General features: G+C 40.8%; 3 protein-coding genes across 4 annotated transcripts; 1 reads left to right on the top strand and 2 right to left on the bottom strand.

Moving 5' to 3' along the window:
• Nucleotides 1-253: 253 nt before the first annotated feature.
• napsa (napsin A aspartic peptidase) lies at nucleotides 254-7,366 on the top strand. The gene is made up of 9 exons (XM_042392325.1): nucleotides 254-457; nucleotides 858-1,011; nucleotides 1,543-1,666; nucleotides 1,898-2,016; nucleotides 2,190-2,389; nucleotides 2,516-2,638; nucleotides 2,932-3,076; nucleotides 3,168-3,266; nucleotides 6,587-7,366. Exons 1-9 carry the CDS (start codon nucleotides 390-392, stop codon nucleotides 6,746-6,748), a joined length of 1,194 nt encoding a protein of 397 aa, XP_042248259.1. The 5' UTR covers nucleotides 254-389; the 3' UTR covers nucleotides 6,749-7,366.
• A 2,356-nt stretch (nucleotides 7,367-9,722) lies between these two features.
• mief1 (mitochondrial elongation factor 1) lies at nucleotides 9,723-12,870 on the bottom strand. Its single transcript, XM_042392324.1, has 5 exons — nucleotides 12,779-12,870; nucleotides 12,297-12,447; nucleotides 11,996-12,176; nucleotides 11,230-11,501; nucleotides 9,723-11,132 (listed from the first exon to the last, which is right to left on the bottom strand). Exons 2-5 carry the CDS (start codon nucleotides 12,441-12,443, stop codon nucleotides 10,299-10,301), a joined length of 1,434 nt encoding a protein of 477 aa, XP_042248258.1. The 5' UTR covers nucleotides 12,444-12,447; nucleotides 12,779-12,870; the 3' UTR covers nucleotides 9,723-10,298.
• Nucleotides 12,357-14,321, bottom strand: LOC121883865 (MIEF1 upstream open reading frame protein-like). 2 transcript variants are annotated; one of them, XM_042392327.1, is made up of 3 exons: nucleotides 14,216-14,321; nucleotides 12,779-13,090; nucleotides 12,357-12,447 (listed from the first exon to the last, which is right to left on the bottom strand). In XM_042392327.1, the coding sequence occupies exon 2, from the start codon at nucleotides 13,051-13,053 to the stop codon at nucleotides 12,841-12,843; it is 213 nt and encodes a 70-aa protein (XP_042248261.1). In that variant the 5' UTR covers nucleotides 13,054-13,090; nucleotides 14,216-14,321; the 3' UTR covers nucleotides 12,357-12,447; nucleotides 12,779-12,840. The 2 variants fall into 2 exon arrangements, with proteins under 2 accessions (XP_042248261.1, XP_042248260.1); XM_042392326.1 differs by lacking the exon at nucleotides 12,357-12,447 and having other exon boundaries at nucleotides 12,841-13,090; nucleotides 14,190-14,278.
• Nucleotides 14,322-17,054: the final 2,733 nt, after the last annotated feature.

The following is a 17,054-nucleotide window of genomic DNA, read 5'->3' as shown; positions in this document are numbered from 1 at the left end:
CATATAACATCTGGCATTCAACAAACTGTTTAAAGTATGTTTTCTATTATGAGAAACCTTTTCTCAGCTGGGTTTGCAAACATTTACACAGCGTGTTAGTATGCGATTTATCATTCATTTCACTCCCACATCACAACTCGTGACCCTTCAGAGATCTAGTGCACTGGTTTATAATGACGGATGATGGCCATTGGCTTCGACCAATAACAACACCTGACTGATTATTTTCCTCCAATCGGAGGCGTCCACAGCGGGGGGAAACCGAGTGAATACGGACATTGCCGAAGCACATTTAACCTCCTGCGTCAGTTGAAATAGTGGTTTGTGTTTGAGCGCCTGCTAGAATCGGAAACATTTTAAAAGTGTCTTTTTACTCTTCGAGGACAGAGATGACACGGCCGGAGATATTTTATATCCTCGGGGCGTTGCTGGTAACACAAAGCGTTGCCATCATAAGGTAAATACAGTTTGTCAGCTGCCAACTTAAGGCAAAACATAATATGACAATGTGTGCTTATATTACACTTTAGACAATATCACACTTCTGGGGAAAGAAAGGCATCATTGAGTGTAGATTAATGTATACGTGTGTGTTAAATCCTCATGCTGTTCTCTTGCACAGTTAATTAGCTTCAGGTGTGTCCAATTCATGTGCGAATTATTCACCTTGAATAATAACACCGGTGCGTTTCAAATTATGTTTGCCGATAACTGTACACTTTGTGCAGTTGCAAGATTTGCATCCAAGTCCGATAGCTCTGAATCAGGAAGTAGCCGTTTTGCGCGTATGCATAGAACACGCGCGCATTGTTGTGACAGTGACATTTAATCTAATATGTTATTCCCCTAACTAACAGAGTTCCCCTTCATAAGACAAGAAGCCTACGCCGCCTGATGAGCGACAATGGGATGTCTCTGGAGCAACTTCGGGCTTTGGCAAAGACTGGTGATGCACCAGACAGCTCTCCCTCCCCCAACGTTCCTGTAGAGAGACTCACTAATTTCATGGATGTATGTATACCACACAGTCTATGACGTATACCCACTACTTCAATTAGTAGTTAAACTCAAAATGGCCATTGAGTCATCATCCAGTGAGGATGCCCATTTTGTTGCATCCTCATAGGAGGGAGTTCCAAATGCGTAAAATGTCAACACACTTCTCCACTAGTGCAGCATAATTCAAGAGTTTTGTAGTCAAACAATGTACTGTGAGTCAACGAAGTTCCAAAAGTTCAATATTTGAGCATTCCCAGTGAGAAAAGGGAGGGAATGACAAAGTAAATATTAGACATTGGCATAGGTTCAACATCATGGGTTTATTTTTTATTTATTTTACCTTCCTTATATTTTGTTTGTTATTTTAAATGACTTGTAAGAAGGTTGAGACAGAACCAGAAAGACTAGATCATCAAATGAGACAGAGATGTGAATGTTGTTAATTACACGTCTGCTTTCCTGCTGTAGTTTCAAACATCTGTTGTGAAAATTGCCTGTATGTGTTGTTAAATGTTAAAATCTTTGTTCTGATTGTCTCCTCAGGCCCAGTACTATGGGGCGATCAGTATTGGCACCCCTCCACAGGAATTCACTGTGCTGTTTGACACCGGCTCCTCTAACCTCTGGGTCCCCTCCATTCACTGCTCCTTCATCGATTTGGCCTGCTGTGAGTTTGCTTTTTGGGAAACTGACTCCTTCAACATGTTATATACTGTGTGTGTGCAGTTTTATGGAACATGCTGCTGTTTTTCTCAAATGGTAGTGACTAAAATATCTCACTTTTCTTTCTTGTTACCTAAGATGTGCATGCAATCATTTTGCATTTTTAACCACAGGGAGGTCAGCATTCCTACAGTCCATGACATCTGTATGTTTTCATTTTGTCATCTCTCATTAGGGCTTCATCATCGTTACAACTCAAAGAAGTCAAGCACGTACGTTCAGAATGGCACAAAGTTTGCCATCCGGTACGGCAGAGGCAGCTTGTCTGGCTTCATCAGCGGAGACACTGTCTCTGTGAGTTTGAGAAACGCTCACGCGCATTCCCTCCCTCACTCTGTCACATAGCCCATTTTGTTCAACTGCATTCCACGATTTTGCTGGTCATGCCGTTCCTATCATTTCATTAGAAGACTTTTTTCCTATTTGTGTTGACTTCTCGCCCCACTTTCTTTGCCCTGTGCTCGCAGGTTGCAGGCCTGGCTGTACCTGGCCAGCAGTTTGGTGAAGCAGTGAAACAGCCTGGCATCACATTCGCAGTCGCACGGTTCGATGGGGTCTTGGGCATGGCATACCCCTCCATATCAGTAGCTGGTGTCACCCCAGTGTTTGACACAGCCATGGCTGCCAAGCTGCTGCCCCAGAACATCTTCTCTTTTTACATAAACAGGTTGGTTTCTGAAGTATTTATAATAAAAAAATTTCATTGTATTCAGCCAGCTGTTGGATCACTGCCCTCTGTACTGGCGTGTTTGTTGAGATACAGAATTATGCTTCTCCGTACCTTCATTCTTAGAGACCAGACAGCAGCGGTAGGAGGGGAGCTGATGCTGGGTGGGACAGATCCTCAGTACTACACCGGAGACCTGCACTATGTCAATGTTACACGCAAGGCCTACTGGCAGATTAAGATGAACGGGTGAGGAAAAACCCTGTGTGGCACATGAGAAATATGAATGTACATGTACACATTAAATTAGACGTTATTACTAAATTTATTAGGATTTCCCCTCAAAAGAACTTGGAAATATGCAAATAAAGGGGTTTTATTTTTTCCATTAAAATTTTCAGTTCTGCATTACAGTAACTTGATGACGTGTTTCTGAGCAGGTGCACCAATTGCCTGCCAAGCTGCCCTGTGATGAAAGTGAACTGAGGACTCCTGTGTCTCTTGTCTCACCCTGCTACTCCCTCTCTAACCTGCCCCCACAGAGTTGAAGTTGGCAACCAACTGACTCTCTGCAAAGCCGGTTGCCAGGCGATTGTTGACACGGGAACGTCCCTAATCGTAGGTCCCGTGGAGGAAGTCAGAGCACTGCAGAAAGCCATTGGAGCTCTGCCCCTGCTGATGGGAGAGGTAGATATATTTTGTAAACTGTGCAGTATCTTGACAAAGCTCACTTTAGTTTTGATTGATCATTTCAGTATATTCTCCTCTCCCTCTGTAGTACTTGATTGACTGTAAGAAGATCCCATCTCTCCCTGTCATCTCCTTCAACATTGGAGGGAAGATGCTTAACCTGACTGGAGAGGATTATGTCATGAAGGTAGAGACACTTACGTCACATGGTTGACTTTCACTTTAGTTTTGTCACTGTCAACTTTTAACCAACATTTGAAAACCTTTCCTTCCATGATCACCAAATGTACATGTAAAAGTTTTCAAATTATTTGATGGGCTGATGATGATGTACAATATACACTGTTATATAACATCTAATTTGTGAGGCCAATTAATGGTTGCGTATTGGACCTCATTTTACTGGCATGTTTCAAATATTCTGTCTCCCTGATGTATGTAGCTATAGGTGGACAAAACATTGCAGTAGACTGCATTAGAGTGCACAGGTGTATCTAATAAACTGAATTTTAACTTGTATATCCTGGCTGACACAAAATGACTGATATTCTACCTTAATACAACATTAACTTGTCCCTATGTACATAAAGAAGTTATCAGTCTCTGTATTAGTCATGTTTTAACATGATTACTATTTAAAGGGGACCTATTATCCTCATTACCAGCTCTATATTTTTATTCTGGGACTCCACTAGAGTAGCTTTGCATGATTCACAGTTTTAAAAAAAATCCTTATTTATCTTATACTGGCCCTTTTATGCAGCCCCTCAGTTCAGCCTCTGTCCGAAACAGGCTGCTCTAGCTCCTGTCTCTTTAAGGCCCCCCTCCCAATGAGTCCACTCTGTTCTGATTGGTTAGCTTCTGGAAGCTGTATCACAGGCTTCTTCTACTGGCTACGTAAGGCTATGTAAACAAACTATTGTAGCAGGATTTCATTTCTTTTTCTCCTTCTTTACTCGAAACGTCAACTTCTCAAATCCATCCATACTTGTTTGAGCCCAAATCCGATCCGGAATATGAGGGTGGACAGCACAAACATCTGTAGCAACAAAGATTACAGCAAGACGTCTCTGTTTGGTAAATCTTACGCTCATTACCTGCTTATTGTGTGATAAAGCAGTATAAGTTACGTGTGGGAAATGTGCTAAAATGCAGACTAAAGAGGAAAACGTCCTCAGTGAGGAAATAACAAAGGTAACGTAGCTAGTAAAATGTTAGTCTGCTGTTGCCAAATGACTGTATAGCATCTCCCTGCACCGTTCGTGCTGTGCCTGGAGCAAATAACCATATAAAGAAATCTGTTACGAGTTGACGTCAGCTCATCTCGAAAGTAGAAAACACTGTTGGAAACCGAGCGTTCAGAGCAGTCTGAAGCCTGAGCTTTCTGCTCACAGGGATTACTTGTACATACGTTTACCTCTTTATTTGAAACTTTGGCCACATTGAACATGAACATCCGACATTTTAACACACACATTTTAACAAAATGCATAAAAATAATGCACTTCAAAGTTAGCTGAAGCTAATATGAGGTTTCAACAGTCTAAATTAGTCCAATTACGTGGAAATCTTCAAAAGTCACTTATTTTAATGCAAAATTCCCTCTTCATTTCCACATAATGTGTTTCTTTGCTGAGTCGTAGTGGAGGCAAAATAATAAAAAGATGATATACGCACGGCTGCTCATATTAGCTTTATTAAACTTTAACCCTGTGAACCCCAAACCATCAAATAATTGCCAGAAAATTCTAATTCTTTGAAAATGGAGAGTTTATTGGACCTTCTGACAAATTAAAAACACATAAGAAATTAACTAACTCTTTGCATATATGAGCTTTGTTTTGTATCATATTTGATACATATTTAACAAACCCACCAACAAGGCCAAAAGGAAAAGAACTTTTCAGTTAGTTTGGTTCATTGTTTGTTTCACAACCTCTTTATTTTGCAATGTGGCAGGCAAGAAAACAGTTTCTGTTCTTGTACGGGCAAAGATGGACTTCACATTTCCCACTGTAGACATTGGAGAAGTGCAGTGCTTGCATTTCTGTCAGGTTTCCCATGTAGGGAAATGATCAGTGTCGTCCTTTCTCACATCAGGGGTCACACTAGAGGTTGGCCTTTTGCGGGGAGGTGTTCCTACTGCTTCTGGAGAGGATAGTTGTCTGCCACACTTAATTTTTGCCCTTTCCTGCACTTGTGAGTGACTTGTCAACAGTAGCCTGAAACCTTCACATGGCCATGGGTTTCTGCCTGGGCTTCAGTTTCTTCTTGTCTCTTCTGTAGAGGGTCCATGTATTGATTACTGGCACCAACTGTACATATACTGTCTTCAGGATCTGAAGTTGAACGTGTAAAGTTCGATAGCATATCAAGGAGTCCATTCCTCTTCATCATCATCATCTTCCCCTAACTGCTCCATTTCACTTGAATCACCGTCCATAATCATCTTCAGGACGTCTTCAACATCGTGCCTCTTTGCCATCTCAAAATAGACACCAAAAACAAATTGTTGTGTATTTCTTCTCTGAATTGGTCAGTTTTTAGTGAATATCAATGAGTAAAGGACAATTATTAGCAAGTGAGCCATGGCAACATCCAACTAGTCATTGATCATCAAGATACAGCAGGTTGCATATATTAAAAAAAATAAGATATCCCCCCAATGGAGTCTAGACACTGGTGGTGATGATGAATATTTGGATCTGGATGATGAGGAGAGGAGCGGCTTCTGGTGATCTCGGACCTGGCGCTGATGTGATGAAGTGGAGGTGAATGGGGTGGCAGAGGGTCGCGATGATTTGTACTGAAATGACAGCTGACAACAACAGAGAGAAGAACAGATTTAAAGTTGGGCAACTAAGGCGTGATTGGCTGATGTAAATTGTGGCAGAATCTTATTTGTTAACTAAAAGTAACGACCCTAATCAGCGGTAGGAGAAAGGGAGAGAAATGAGAATGAATGAGTGATAGTCTTCCTGCTTGAACTTATTCTAAGCTCCATTTTACTATAAAACAAGTTACAAAACATTAAGTAATTATATGTTGCACTTAGAACAATTAGAATATTTTTCTAACCTTTTTCAAAATTGGCAAAAATATTCATGGAAACCACATGTGTGTCACTAATTGACGATGTCTCAATTGTCGTTGAAACTGTATCATTTCATCATCATCAGAGAGTATTGAGTTAGTTAGTTTTTAGTTTTCTTACTGTAAAATGTCCAGCTTGGTAAGTATCTTGGTGACAAAGGTCACAAAAACAAATCTATGGGACCTGTATCAAGAGTGTTTGTTAAACTATCGGCCAATATATTATGTTTGTTTGTTTGTTTCGTTTTTTTAACTCCCAAATATCTATCAGTATATGCCTCACAAATCCAGTATCTGTCGGGGTATAGTACATATACCTAGAAAAAAAGTGTGAACCCGTCCTTTAAACATCCTTGCTAAACTGATTAGTATTTTGCTTTTGCTGACAATGAGAATCTTTCTCATCTAATGCAGGAGTCTCAGATGGGTATGTCAATCTGTCTGTCGGGCTTCATGGCCATGGATATCCCGCCTCCTGCAGGCCCCCTGTGGATCCTGGGAGACGTATTCATCGGGAAGTACTACACTGTGTTCGACAGGAACGCCGATCGTGTGGGGTTTGCTCCTGCCAAGTAGTTACTGAACACTGTTTATTGATATTGGTTGCACGTCTTGACTTTAAATATCAAACCCAGCAAAGCAAAATTTTGTCAAACTTGCATCATTTGATTTGCTGGAGTCAAACGCATCCTATGGTCGTTGTATGTTACTGCAAGGCCTGGCCTGCCACCTAAATGTCTCATATCTGCTCACAATATACATGAGAAACTGGCTCACTGGAAAGTTTCTCAAGTATGAATTGTATATTTAATGGTCATTATCACACATTGAGAAAGTAGTGCAAATGTGTTCTGCCACTGAACAAAGGGACAGCTTCAGTTTGTTGCACTTCTGTGAAGCTGCTTATGATTCTTGAGCTTTAAAATGACATTTTATATTCAATCAGAATTATGCATTTGAGCTATTTATGCTGTTTAATATAAGTAATTTTGTTACAAATACACCTCAAATTTTTGAATGTAACCTTTCTTTTCAAGCATCTGAACCACACTTCTAGTTTCCGATGTCTAATAATTTCATCATTAAAGCCTCATTTACACTTTACATGAAAATTCCAAGTATCTCAGGATATTTCTTTTTAATATTGCAATGTTAATTTTATTATCTCACAAAATAAAAGTTTTGATTGTCAAATGGTGGAAAGATTGAGTTTATTGAAGTGGAATCTGCCTCACAGTGAAATCAGTCATTTGAGATTTATTGGATCTTTGATCTCTATTTCAAGGAAGAAAAGACAACCATACAGAAAGTAATTTGTAACATTTAATGAAGTATACAAAGTGCTGCAGCGTTCAGCTCCAGAGCCAAACTTAAAAAAAAAAAAAAAAAAAAAGCTTGGGGGCAAAATACACAGCATGCAACACAGCATATGGCTAGTATGAACTCCACAAGGTAGAGGTAGTGATCTACTTTGGGTTTTGTTTTACAATAACTTAACAAACGTGGCACAGTGACTCCCCTCACTTCACACAGTAGTCATATGTAGCATAAAGTAGGTCTGCAAAGGAAGACTCTTAATATGCACACAAAGATCTATTAAGACCCACTGCGGATTCATTTTCTATCAGTACATCCAGAACAAAGCACTTAATGAAGCACAACAAGTGGTACATTACATGTTGAATTGAATCATTGCAAATAAATAATCTCTTTTTGGTTACAAATGTACAATAAATACAAAAATATTCACCTGTTTCTCAGTCATTATATGGATGATTATTTAACTGGATGCACAACAGAACTATAAACAACCCAAATCCCTCCATACTGTACACTAAACAAACAGTGGGCTGAGGACTGAGGGGACACTTGCTCCTTATCACTGCATTTCTCCATTCTAAGGCTAAAAGTGAGAACAAAAAGCAGCCATGTGATTATTTTGGTCATCATATTTTGAGTAGTAATTTAGAGAGAATATGTAATAAAATCCACTTGACAGTCTGGCAGCTATTGTATTGTTGTCAGTCCACCTATTGTCACTTGCAATGCAATGACAGTGAACTGACATGACTTCATAAATTGTGCAGCTAAATTCTGGGTTGTAAATGTATGAAGCTACACTGAATGCTAGGCTAATCTAACACCAGAAACTTTGACTCTCAAAGCTGCTGTTATAACGGAACATCTATGACCCCCTTGATCAGATCACGATCTAAAAGAGAATAGCACCTGTAATCTATTAATATACAAGCAGACCTGACAGGCAGAAGCAGTCTGGTAGTAGTGTTCGTCACCACAGGTCTTGTGTTGGTACTGTAAAGGTTCATGCACAGCGCCAGAGCTGAGCACTAATATGACCTGTGTGACATGGTCTGTTACTGCACTAATCCACGTCTGGCTACCTACGCAAGACAGACCGGGCCAGATCTGCACATCTAAGTTAATCAGGGTTGAACATGGAGTCAACTCGTGCACAAGTGTGCGCACAGATATACACATAAGGTCCTACAGAGGTAACGGGCTGCGCACACTAAATGAAATCAGGCCAGAAGCTGATTGCCAAGTTAATACTGAGACTAATACACCAAATGACAAACTCACAAAACCTGCTTATGCAGGGCAGTACCAACCATGTTTACAGCAGTGTGCTGTTGGTAATTCTGATACTGCAGTGGGACAGTAGCTGAAGAACTATAATCCAGCCAAAAGTATTCCCTTGCTACAAAGATCTACCCACCCAGTACCAACAAGTGTATGCAACCCATATTGAAAACTGTTGAATTCATCTAGAGGAAAGAGGATCTGAATTACTTATGATACTTAAGACAACAAAGTTTACACTGCTGCACGCCAAGATTGCATATTACTGATTTGATGACAAGTAACAAGCAAAAACCAGCAGACAACAGACACTTGAAGTCAAACAGCTTCACTTTTGACCAACTTTCATTGCAAATCTACTGAGGGAAAAATGAACATTTTAACAGTGCAAAATAACCCGTGATGGAGGTTGTACAAGACAATAATAATTGGTTAATAAAGCGCATCAGACCTGTGCAACAAATGTTGGACTGGAGGAGAAACCTCTTTTTCTTAAGAGCAAACAAAGAGCAGCTCTGTGTCAGACAGATTACCATCCAGTCACAAGGAAATATTTTCTGTTCAGGCCAAAATAGTTGTATGACAAAATGATGATGGTGCTGTGATTTTGTTCAATGCATATTTCCACAAATGGTAGGGTATTCTATTTGTGAATGTATATTCAATTTTATATCAGATTCGTGGCTGAATGGCATGGAATTAGAAATATCAGAGGCAGACATCAACAAGTGTATATTCACCTTGATTCGGTAGCTAACACATGCAAGCCGCAAACACTCCAAACACAGCCTAATGTTTGTTTTCACATATATCTGGAAACATGTAAAGCATTCATCTTGAACACAGCCACTGTATTAATGAAGTTTTTCTTACAAAACCTTGATAAATAAAAATTGAACTCTATCAAAGCTCATCTCTTAACTCAAGAATGTTGAGTCCTTCAGGCTGATCAATTTGTCAACAATTTATTAGCTTTTGGGTTGGCATACACACAATCAACATTACATTCTATCTCTTGACACAGTGGTACGGACCCATCTCACCACAGAGTAAACACTGTAACCATGGTTACCTTAATCTGTCCCCCAACCAGTTTAAAAGAGGTCAGATATAATGCAGAGGTACATACTGCATCTCAATCTCCCCAATTGAATCCCTCCATCTTGATTCATTTGGTCCTAACAGCATTCCTGCTCTTAACTTCATTAATACAATGGCTTTAGTGAGAGCCATGAACTCAAATTGGCCTTCACTTTCATCTGAGATTAAAATTAGATATTTGGATGATTACATCTCACATCACATACAGCTTTCATGTCAAGAGTCAACTGCTACTGCACATGTTCTCACAGATGTTTGCGAGGACGCATTTAAGAATGAAGAGAGCATGTGTTTTAGGAGAGAGGATGATTCCATGCAGCTGTTTTGTTTTTGTTTTTTTTAAGGAACATCGTTATGGCTCGAGGTCATCATTGACCACAAAAGCAGTGGTTGACTTTTCTTTGACAGTTCATATAGGAAGTTGTCAGGGATCAGGTGCCACAGCAGTTCTCAGAAGCCCCTCAGGATCTGAGAGTGCACAGTAGAGCGTATATCCAAGCTCATCCACTTCCAGTTCAGTCAACTCACAGAATAAGTTAACTTTTGGGCTGAGGGCACAGGGCAGCCTCCCGGCCTCTAGGTGCCCCACTAGCGCTCGTAGCAGCTGAAGGAAGCGGTCGGCCAGCGCTTCCTGGGTCCAGTCACCTTCTTTTTCGCTCAGCAGCAAGATGGCGTTGGTGAGCTGACTGGCGTTGAGCCGGTTAAGGGCAGGGTTGAGCTTGCACATGGCCTTCGCCACCTTCAGGCAAGCGCATCGACAGCCTCCGTCCTCCTGATCCAAGGCCCTGAGCCGCGCCGTCTCCGCCACACGGAAGCTCTGCCGCCAGAGGTTTTCATGGCGCTCTGCAGCAAGCCGATGCGGTTTGGCGATCAGCGAGGTTCCATCCTCCATCACAAGTAATGGTAGAAAGTCCACATACAGCTTCCGGTTCGTCTCGTACTGCACCTCCAGGGTCAGTGTTTCTGAGGGAACCACAGGACGGATGACGTAGTCGAGGACGCTCCCTATAGCTGGCCAGTTGATAGAGCCAGCCACAAGCTTATCAAAGACCTCGAGGACTGATTTAGGGGAGAGGTAACCTCCAACCATGCAACGGTCCCAGTAGCTGCTGTTCCGTGGGAAATATTCCAAATTCTCCCTGCGGACCAACCAGAAACCTGGGACATTCATGATGGTATCCTCCCCAGGGATGGACGACCACAGGTTCTTCTCCAAGATTAGAGGCACCATCAGCTGGGCGTGGTCTGCTGTCACCACCTATGAGAAGGAGGAAGGGGGAATAAAAAAAAAAGTTTTAATCAAATCAATATGTCGAAGAAACCTCCTATATCTTAAAATGTGTGTAACCTCTTACCTGCAGGTCATCATACAGACTGCCACTCAGGTACATCTCCCTGAGCGGCATGTCAGGCAGTTTGGCATGAAGGAACACTCTGAGCTCAGCACAGATGTCCAGCGCTGCCCTCCTGGCCGTAGCCTGCTCTTCAGTAGGGATGTTCACGTTATTCTGATAGAAGTCCCACAGATGTTCTTGCAGGGACAGACGCATCCGGGCCCGCAGCAGGTCTGACTCAGTGGCTCCACTGCCTCCCACAGCAGCTCGACCCATAGCCCTCCGCAGACAGTCTGGGGAGCAAATGAAAGTTTAAAATGCGGCTCTATTATATGCTGTTGCATAGAAGTAAGTTTTGTGATTTTTTTTCTTCTCCAATGTTTAAGAGAATGACTTTTGAAGGGGAGGCAATGGGTAAAGTTGCAAAAGATCTAAGAGGGAAATCTAAAAACTGACTAAATTTAATCTACAAAGACTAATTCAAGGGGTGTTCTACAGTACCTGAGAGACCAGCAATTATTAAAAACAGCAGCAAAAACATATCAAACTAATAAAAAAAAATAGCTGGGTGACTAACTACAGCGCTTTAGAGAGACAACACCCACTGTAAAGGAAGAGCAAGAATCCTCCAAATAGGCTGTCTGTCAACGGATAAAAAAAACTTAACAGCAGCAGACTGAAGTCTAAACCAAAAATGTAGCTTGTCAACATAACTTGAAAAGACACTTGAAACCATTATGTAGAAATAATTTAATGTAATATAACTTTTATAATTGGTTTTCCTCACCTGGTTCAAAAGAATGTGAGGAGGTGGGCAGAGACTGCAGCGACCTGCTAACTGTGGACTTCATGTCATGGTTCAGTACCCGAGGTGACGAACCCATCCAGGTGGGCTCCTCCCAGCTCCTCTTTCCTGTCTGCTCCATCTTGGTGGGGCTAGTGGGAGCACTTATGGCACGGTCGTACATCTGCACAACAAAGTGTGCACATTGTATGTGTTGGAATGGATGCTTAAGTAAGAGCGTTTTTTCCCCCCTTAATCACACATGAGAGTGTGGGGTACGGGGATAAATACTGACAACACTTACTCTTTTGACAGCCAGTGTTGCAATCCCAAGCATGGCTGCTCCCCCCACCCCCAGCACAAGCTTGGCATTGGAAAGCATGAAGTCAATGGCTGTGCCAATCCCATTGTCATCTTTCTTCCCTTTACGGTCTCCATTCACCCCTGCCATCCTGCTGCTGAAAACAGAGGAAGTAAAGAAGGAGAGTAAGACACATGAGGACATTGGCAGGAAGAGGAACTTAACTCAGAGGCTGCAACATACAGTATGTTGGTAACCTCTTCTTCTCAAGTTTAGCAATGTTGCGCAAACAGCTGTGACATCTCTTCAACCTCTCAATCAGCACTGATCTCATACCAGCAGATGGAAGATCAATGAACAGCCACATGACCCATGATCTTTGCCCCGTCCTACGAATCTAAATTAGCCACCATCCCCCATAAAGAATGTCCCAGGTCTAAAAATGTTCACAACTGACATAAGTATTGTCTTAATTGTAGACCCACCTGGGAGATACACCTCCAGATGACCTTTAACCCACCTCCAGATGACCTGTAACCCCTTCCCCCTACATAAGCCCACCCAATCGGCTGTTGAGGAAGAACTGGCCCCTCTTCAGTGCGTCCTCCTTATCTTCAGCTACCGTCAGGGCTTGGCAGCGGCGAAATTCGCGAGCCACAGCGCGACGGTAGTAATTACGGTCAGTGTACTGAAGATGACGCCCTGCACGGAGCAGCGCCCGATACAGCTCCAGCACGGCACTGCGAGACCAGCCGCCCATTAGGGACCACACATGGAGAGGGGGGACACCCTGGCACCTGGGCAGAGGAAAGCAGAAGTTATGTGATGAAGGAACTGAAGTTTAAAGATATGGCAGTTGCATCACTTTTTGTGGAAATGAGCAACTCAGGGTGACACAATCGCAATATCCTAGAGCTCAGTGACACCCTAAGGCCAAAAAAGAATGATCACAGTGGTTCAATGGGAATCAGTAGATGTGGAAGGGATCGATGATCATGTGTACAACTGCAACAATTGGTCGATTAATCGAATAGATGATTTTTCGACTAATTGTTGAATATTGACAAATATTTTGAAAACTGATTTATCGTTAAAGTAATTTTACAGCAAAAAAAATATTTGATGGTTTGAGGTTCTTAAATGTAAGAATTTGGTGTATTTCTGGGTCTTCCATTATAATGAATTCAATAATTTTGGACTGTTGGTCAGACAAATAAGACCTCTTATATACAGTTAGGCCTAATGCTTTGCACTTAGAAAGTAATGTTATGCAAGATACCGCCGGTTTTAGCTACCTGTTTTCACTCTTGGTTTATAATCATCCTGAAGTGAAATCTAATTGCAGTATTGATTATGGACGTAAACAGTAATTCCAGATCTCCTGTCAACATGTCTAACCTAGCTATCTTTGCTTAGTAGAAATTGTGCTAAACATTTAATTAACATATAAGAGCACATAATATGAAACCACAAAGTATTACACCTGCTGCTTTTCTGTTGTATCATGGCAGAAATGGTTAAATTAGCTTACAAAAACGCGTAGCTGCAGTTTCAGCTCGTAGAGACTCAAAGTTAGCTTACGTTAGCAACCCTGCAAATGTGACAACTTAGCCACCGTGACTCACTGTCTACCTGATTTACATCGACTGTTATGTGACCATTGCCACTACAGAATATAAAATATAGGCATAGTGAGCTACCGAGGTTCATGAGTCTTTAGAAAATGGCTGGCTCGACGGAAAGTCACACATCTCTTGACTAGCTTGTGTTAGCTTATCACGCTTACTAGCTGTTCGGCTCGGCAGGCGCTGACCTTACCTTTAGCCAACCTTATTGACAAGACACAGACAAAAAACATGCAGAGGACAATGTAGAAGCAGAAACACAAGTACACACAGCGTTGAAAACACGGGTCAACCTACGCTTCAGAAACTAAACCAAGGATTTTGTCTTCAGTCAGAGGAACAGCCCTCCACAAGCCGGGGGTCAGACTCGATAGTCACAACCGGAATCAAATAGTTGACTACTCACATAACACTTCCGGGTTATGATGGGTTGTTTTGTATTTCATTTACAATGGCATTTTTATATTTTATATTTTTATACTAATTATTTATTTTCCAAATCTGAATGTCAGTCCGGAAATAAGATAACATTTTATTGATCTCCAGAGGAGAAATTCGCATGTTGCAGCAGTGCAGGAAACAACAGATAAGAAAATGAGAGTAATGCAAACAAAATAAGAAGTCGAGGAAATGGAATTCAATCCATATACATTATATACATTATAAACAGTACACTACTTAGGCTATATATATGACCTGACTTATGAAAAAAAGTGCGGAAGTAGTAGGTCTGGTAGATGTAGCTATAGATGTAGATCACAATTACAATTTACAATTTACAATTTAATTTAGCAGACGCTTTTATCAGAAGCGACGTACATCTGAGAGCTAATACAACACAAGCAGGGATCTAGTCAGGAGAGAACAACGCGAGTAAGTGCCATAAAGCTAAGTTTGAGTCTGATAGGACGTAGATGCTTACAGACGGTGCACAGAGGCAATGCATAGAGTGCATAGAAGCAGACTTTTATTTATTTATTTATTTTTTTAATTTATTTTGTATTTTTGTTTTCTCTCTACCTTCAGTCCATCATGTGCAGAGGTGTTTGCGAGATGTAGATGTATCCTTCACAGGTGTTTTATCCTTTTATCACAGTTCTTGTTGTATAGTCTGATAACAGTGGACACAAATGAGCGCCTGAAGTCTTGCTCTTTGGTGGAATTACTCTGTGACTGAATGAGCTGCTCATTTGCCACAGTTCACCATAGAGTGAGTGAGAGGGGTTGTCAAGGATGTTACTGATCTTGTCCCTCATCCTCTTATGTTATAAGCCTCCTTTAATGTTATAGTGTGTATTTATTTTTTACTTTTTATTGTTTTATTATCTTCTAGTTTTTGCTATGAATCAGGATAAAGTGATTAATTCTATACTGAGAGCAGAAATGTCAAAATTAGTCTGAAAAACCATGAGTGGGATTACAAACCTGAGTTAGGTCGTCTAAATGCAGTTTATGAGCTTGCATAGTCATAATAATTGTCTTATGAACCCTTCTAATCATCTTTTATGGTGTTTTATTGTAGATGTTTCAGATAGAGGTAGCTCCAGATAATAGAGTGGTATTTGTGATATTTGTGGTATTTGTGATTCACATGAAATGTCTAATATATCCTACTGGAAAACAGGATCATTACAACAGATTGCAAGCTGTAAGAGATACATTACTGAGCTTCTTTAACTGGATTCTTTTTTAACCACACAAATGCTGTCAGATGGTGTTATTGTAGATGTCATATCAGGTAGTGTCTGTTTTAAATAACTTAAAATAAATGCAGTACAAAGTAGTACTGTAGCATCGATGTGTCAATGATGTAAATGACTTACAGGATAAAGGGCGTGTGGTATAATTGTGCACATCGCAAATAGTAAATGAAATGCCACTATGCTGGGATTGTCTGATACAACTACTGAATACCTATTCACTATTTTTCAAGTCTATCTTGAAACAACTGTCAGGTGTGAACACTGAAGCAGGTTTTGCTTGCTGTAATCATTCCTCCTGTCCATACCGGCCATTAAGAGAGAGGGAATTTTGTACTAAATAGACTTGAAAATGTGAACCTATCCTTTAATAGTAACCATAGCAAATCAATTTATTTGCAGTGTTGGCCCTCATAGTATCAGTATCCATTTTGTATCAAATGGCCATGTGAAAATCACAGGCCAGACAGATTCAAAGAGATTCAAACCTGAAGTGCACATACTGTTGGACTTGCTGTTTTGGATTTTATTCATTAACACTGTATTAATAAACTTTGAATAGAAAATAGGTAACATCCCTCTTGCAGAAGTTGAATTTGAAGTGCAATTGAGGCCTTTGACAGATGTGTTTGGGTGGGGGAGGGGACATCAAAGGTTCTTGCATTCTTATCTTCATGGATACATTTCACTTAATATATTTGGGGGTAGTTTTGAATCAAAACCCATTCTACAAGGTTCTGTCTGTGTTTGTCTGTGTGTACTTAGATTTGCATGTGTGCGCACTAATATGTGTGCGAGAGTGCGTGGGCTGTGTGTGTGTGTGTGTGTGTGTGTGTGTGTGTGTGTGTGTGTGTGTGTGTGTGTCACCACACATATATATATGTGCACAAACAATAAACGTGAACACTTGTATACATGCACACTATTCTCGCACTCAACATTCTCAACTGCTATTCCTATTTACTGGGAAAAATTGGCACAGAACAATGTATTGGTATGCAAATTATGTATTTTATGAAAACTTCAAAATGGTCATCTTTTAAGTTACATCAAGAAATATTTATTATCTGAACATCATATCAACTGACTTTGTGTAATGTGAGCACATTGCTAGTACTTTGCAGATCAATGCAGAGTTTAGCCACTTTCAGATTATTACTTAGGTATGCTCATATGACAAACTGATGAGTTGTTGCAGTCTGTCTAGTAGACTAAGATTGAGCCAGTCAGTTCTGTTGTCATTTTAAATAGTTGATATACCATGTAAAATTAGCTTGTTGTCTTACACATCTGGTGAACAGAGACAGCAATAGATTTCCTTACCAATCTCACACCGTGATATATATCATTATGTCAAATTAAAATGCTACATTTACACACAAATTTTAGCTTTGTGATATCTGTCCCTGTGCCCAGGGTCTGCCATGCTCAGAAGC

Source organism: Thunnus maccoyii, chromosome 18 (assembly GCF_910596095.1).
Source record: "Thunnus maccoyii chromosome 18, fThuMac1.1, whole genome shotgun sequence".
Classification (NCBI taxonomy): domain Eukaryota; kingdom Metazoa; phylum Chordata; class Actinopteri; order Scombriformes; family Scombridae; genus Thunnus; species Thunnus maccoyii.
This window is presented reverse-complemented; position numbering and strand designations above follow the sequence as displayed.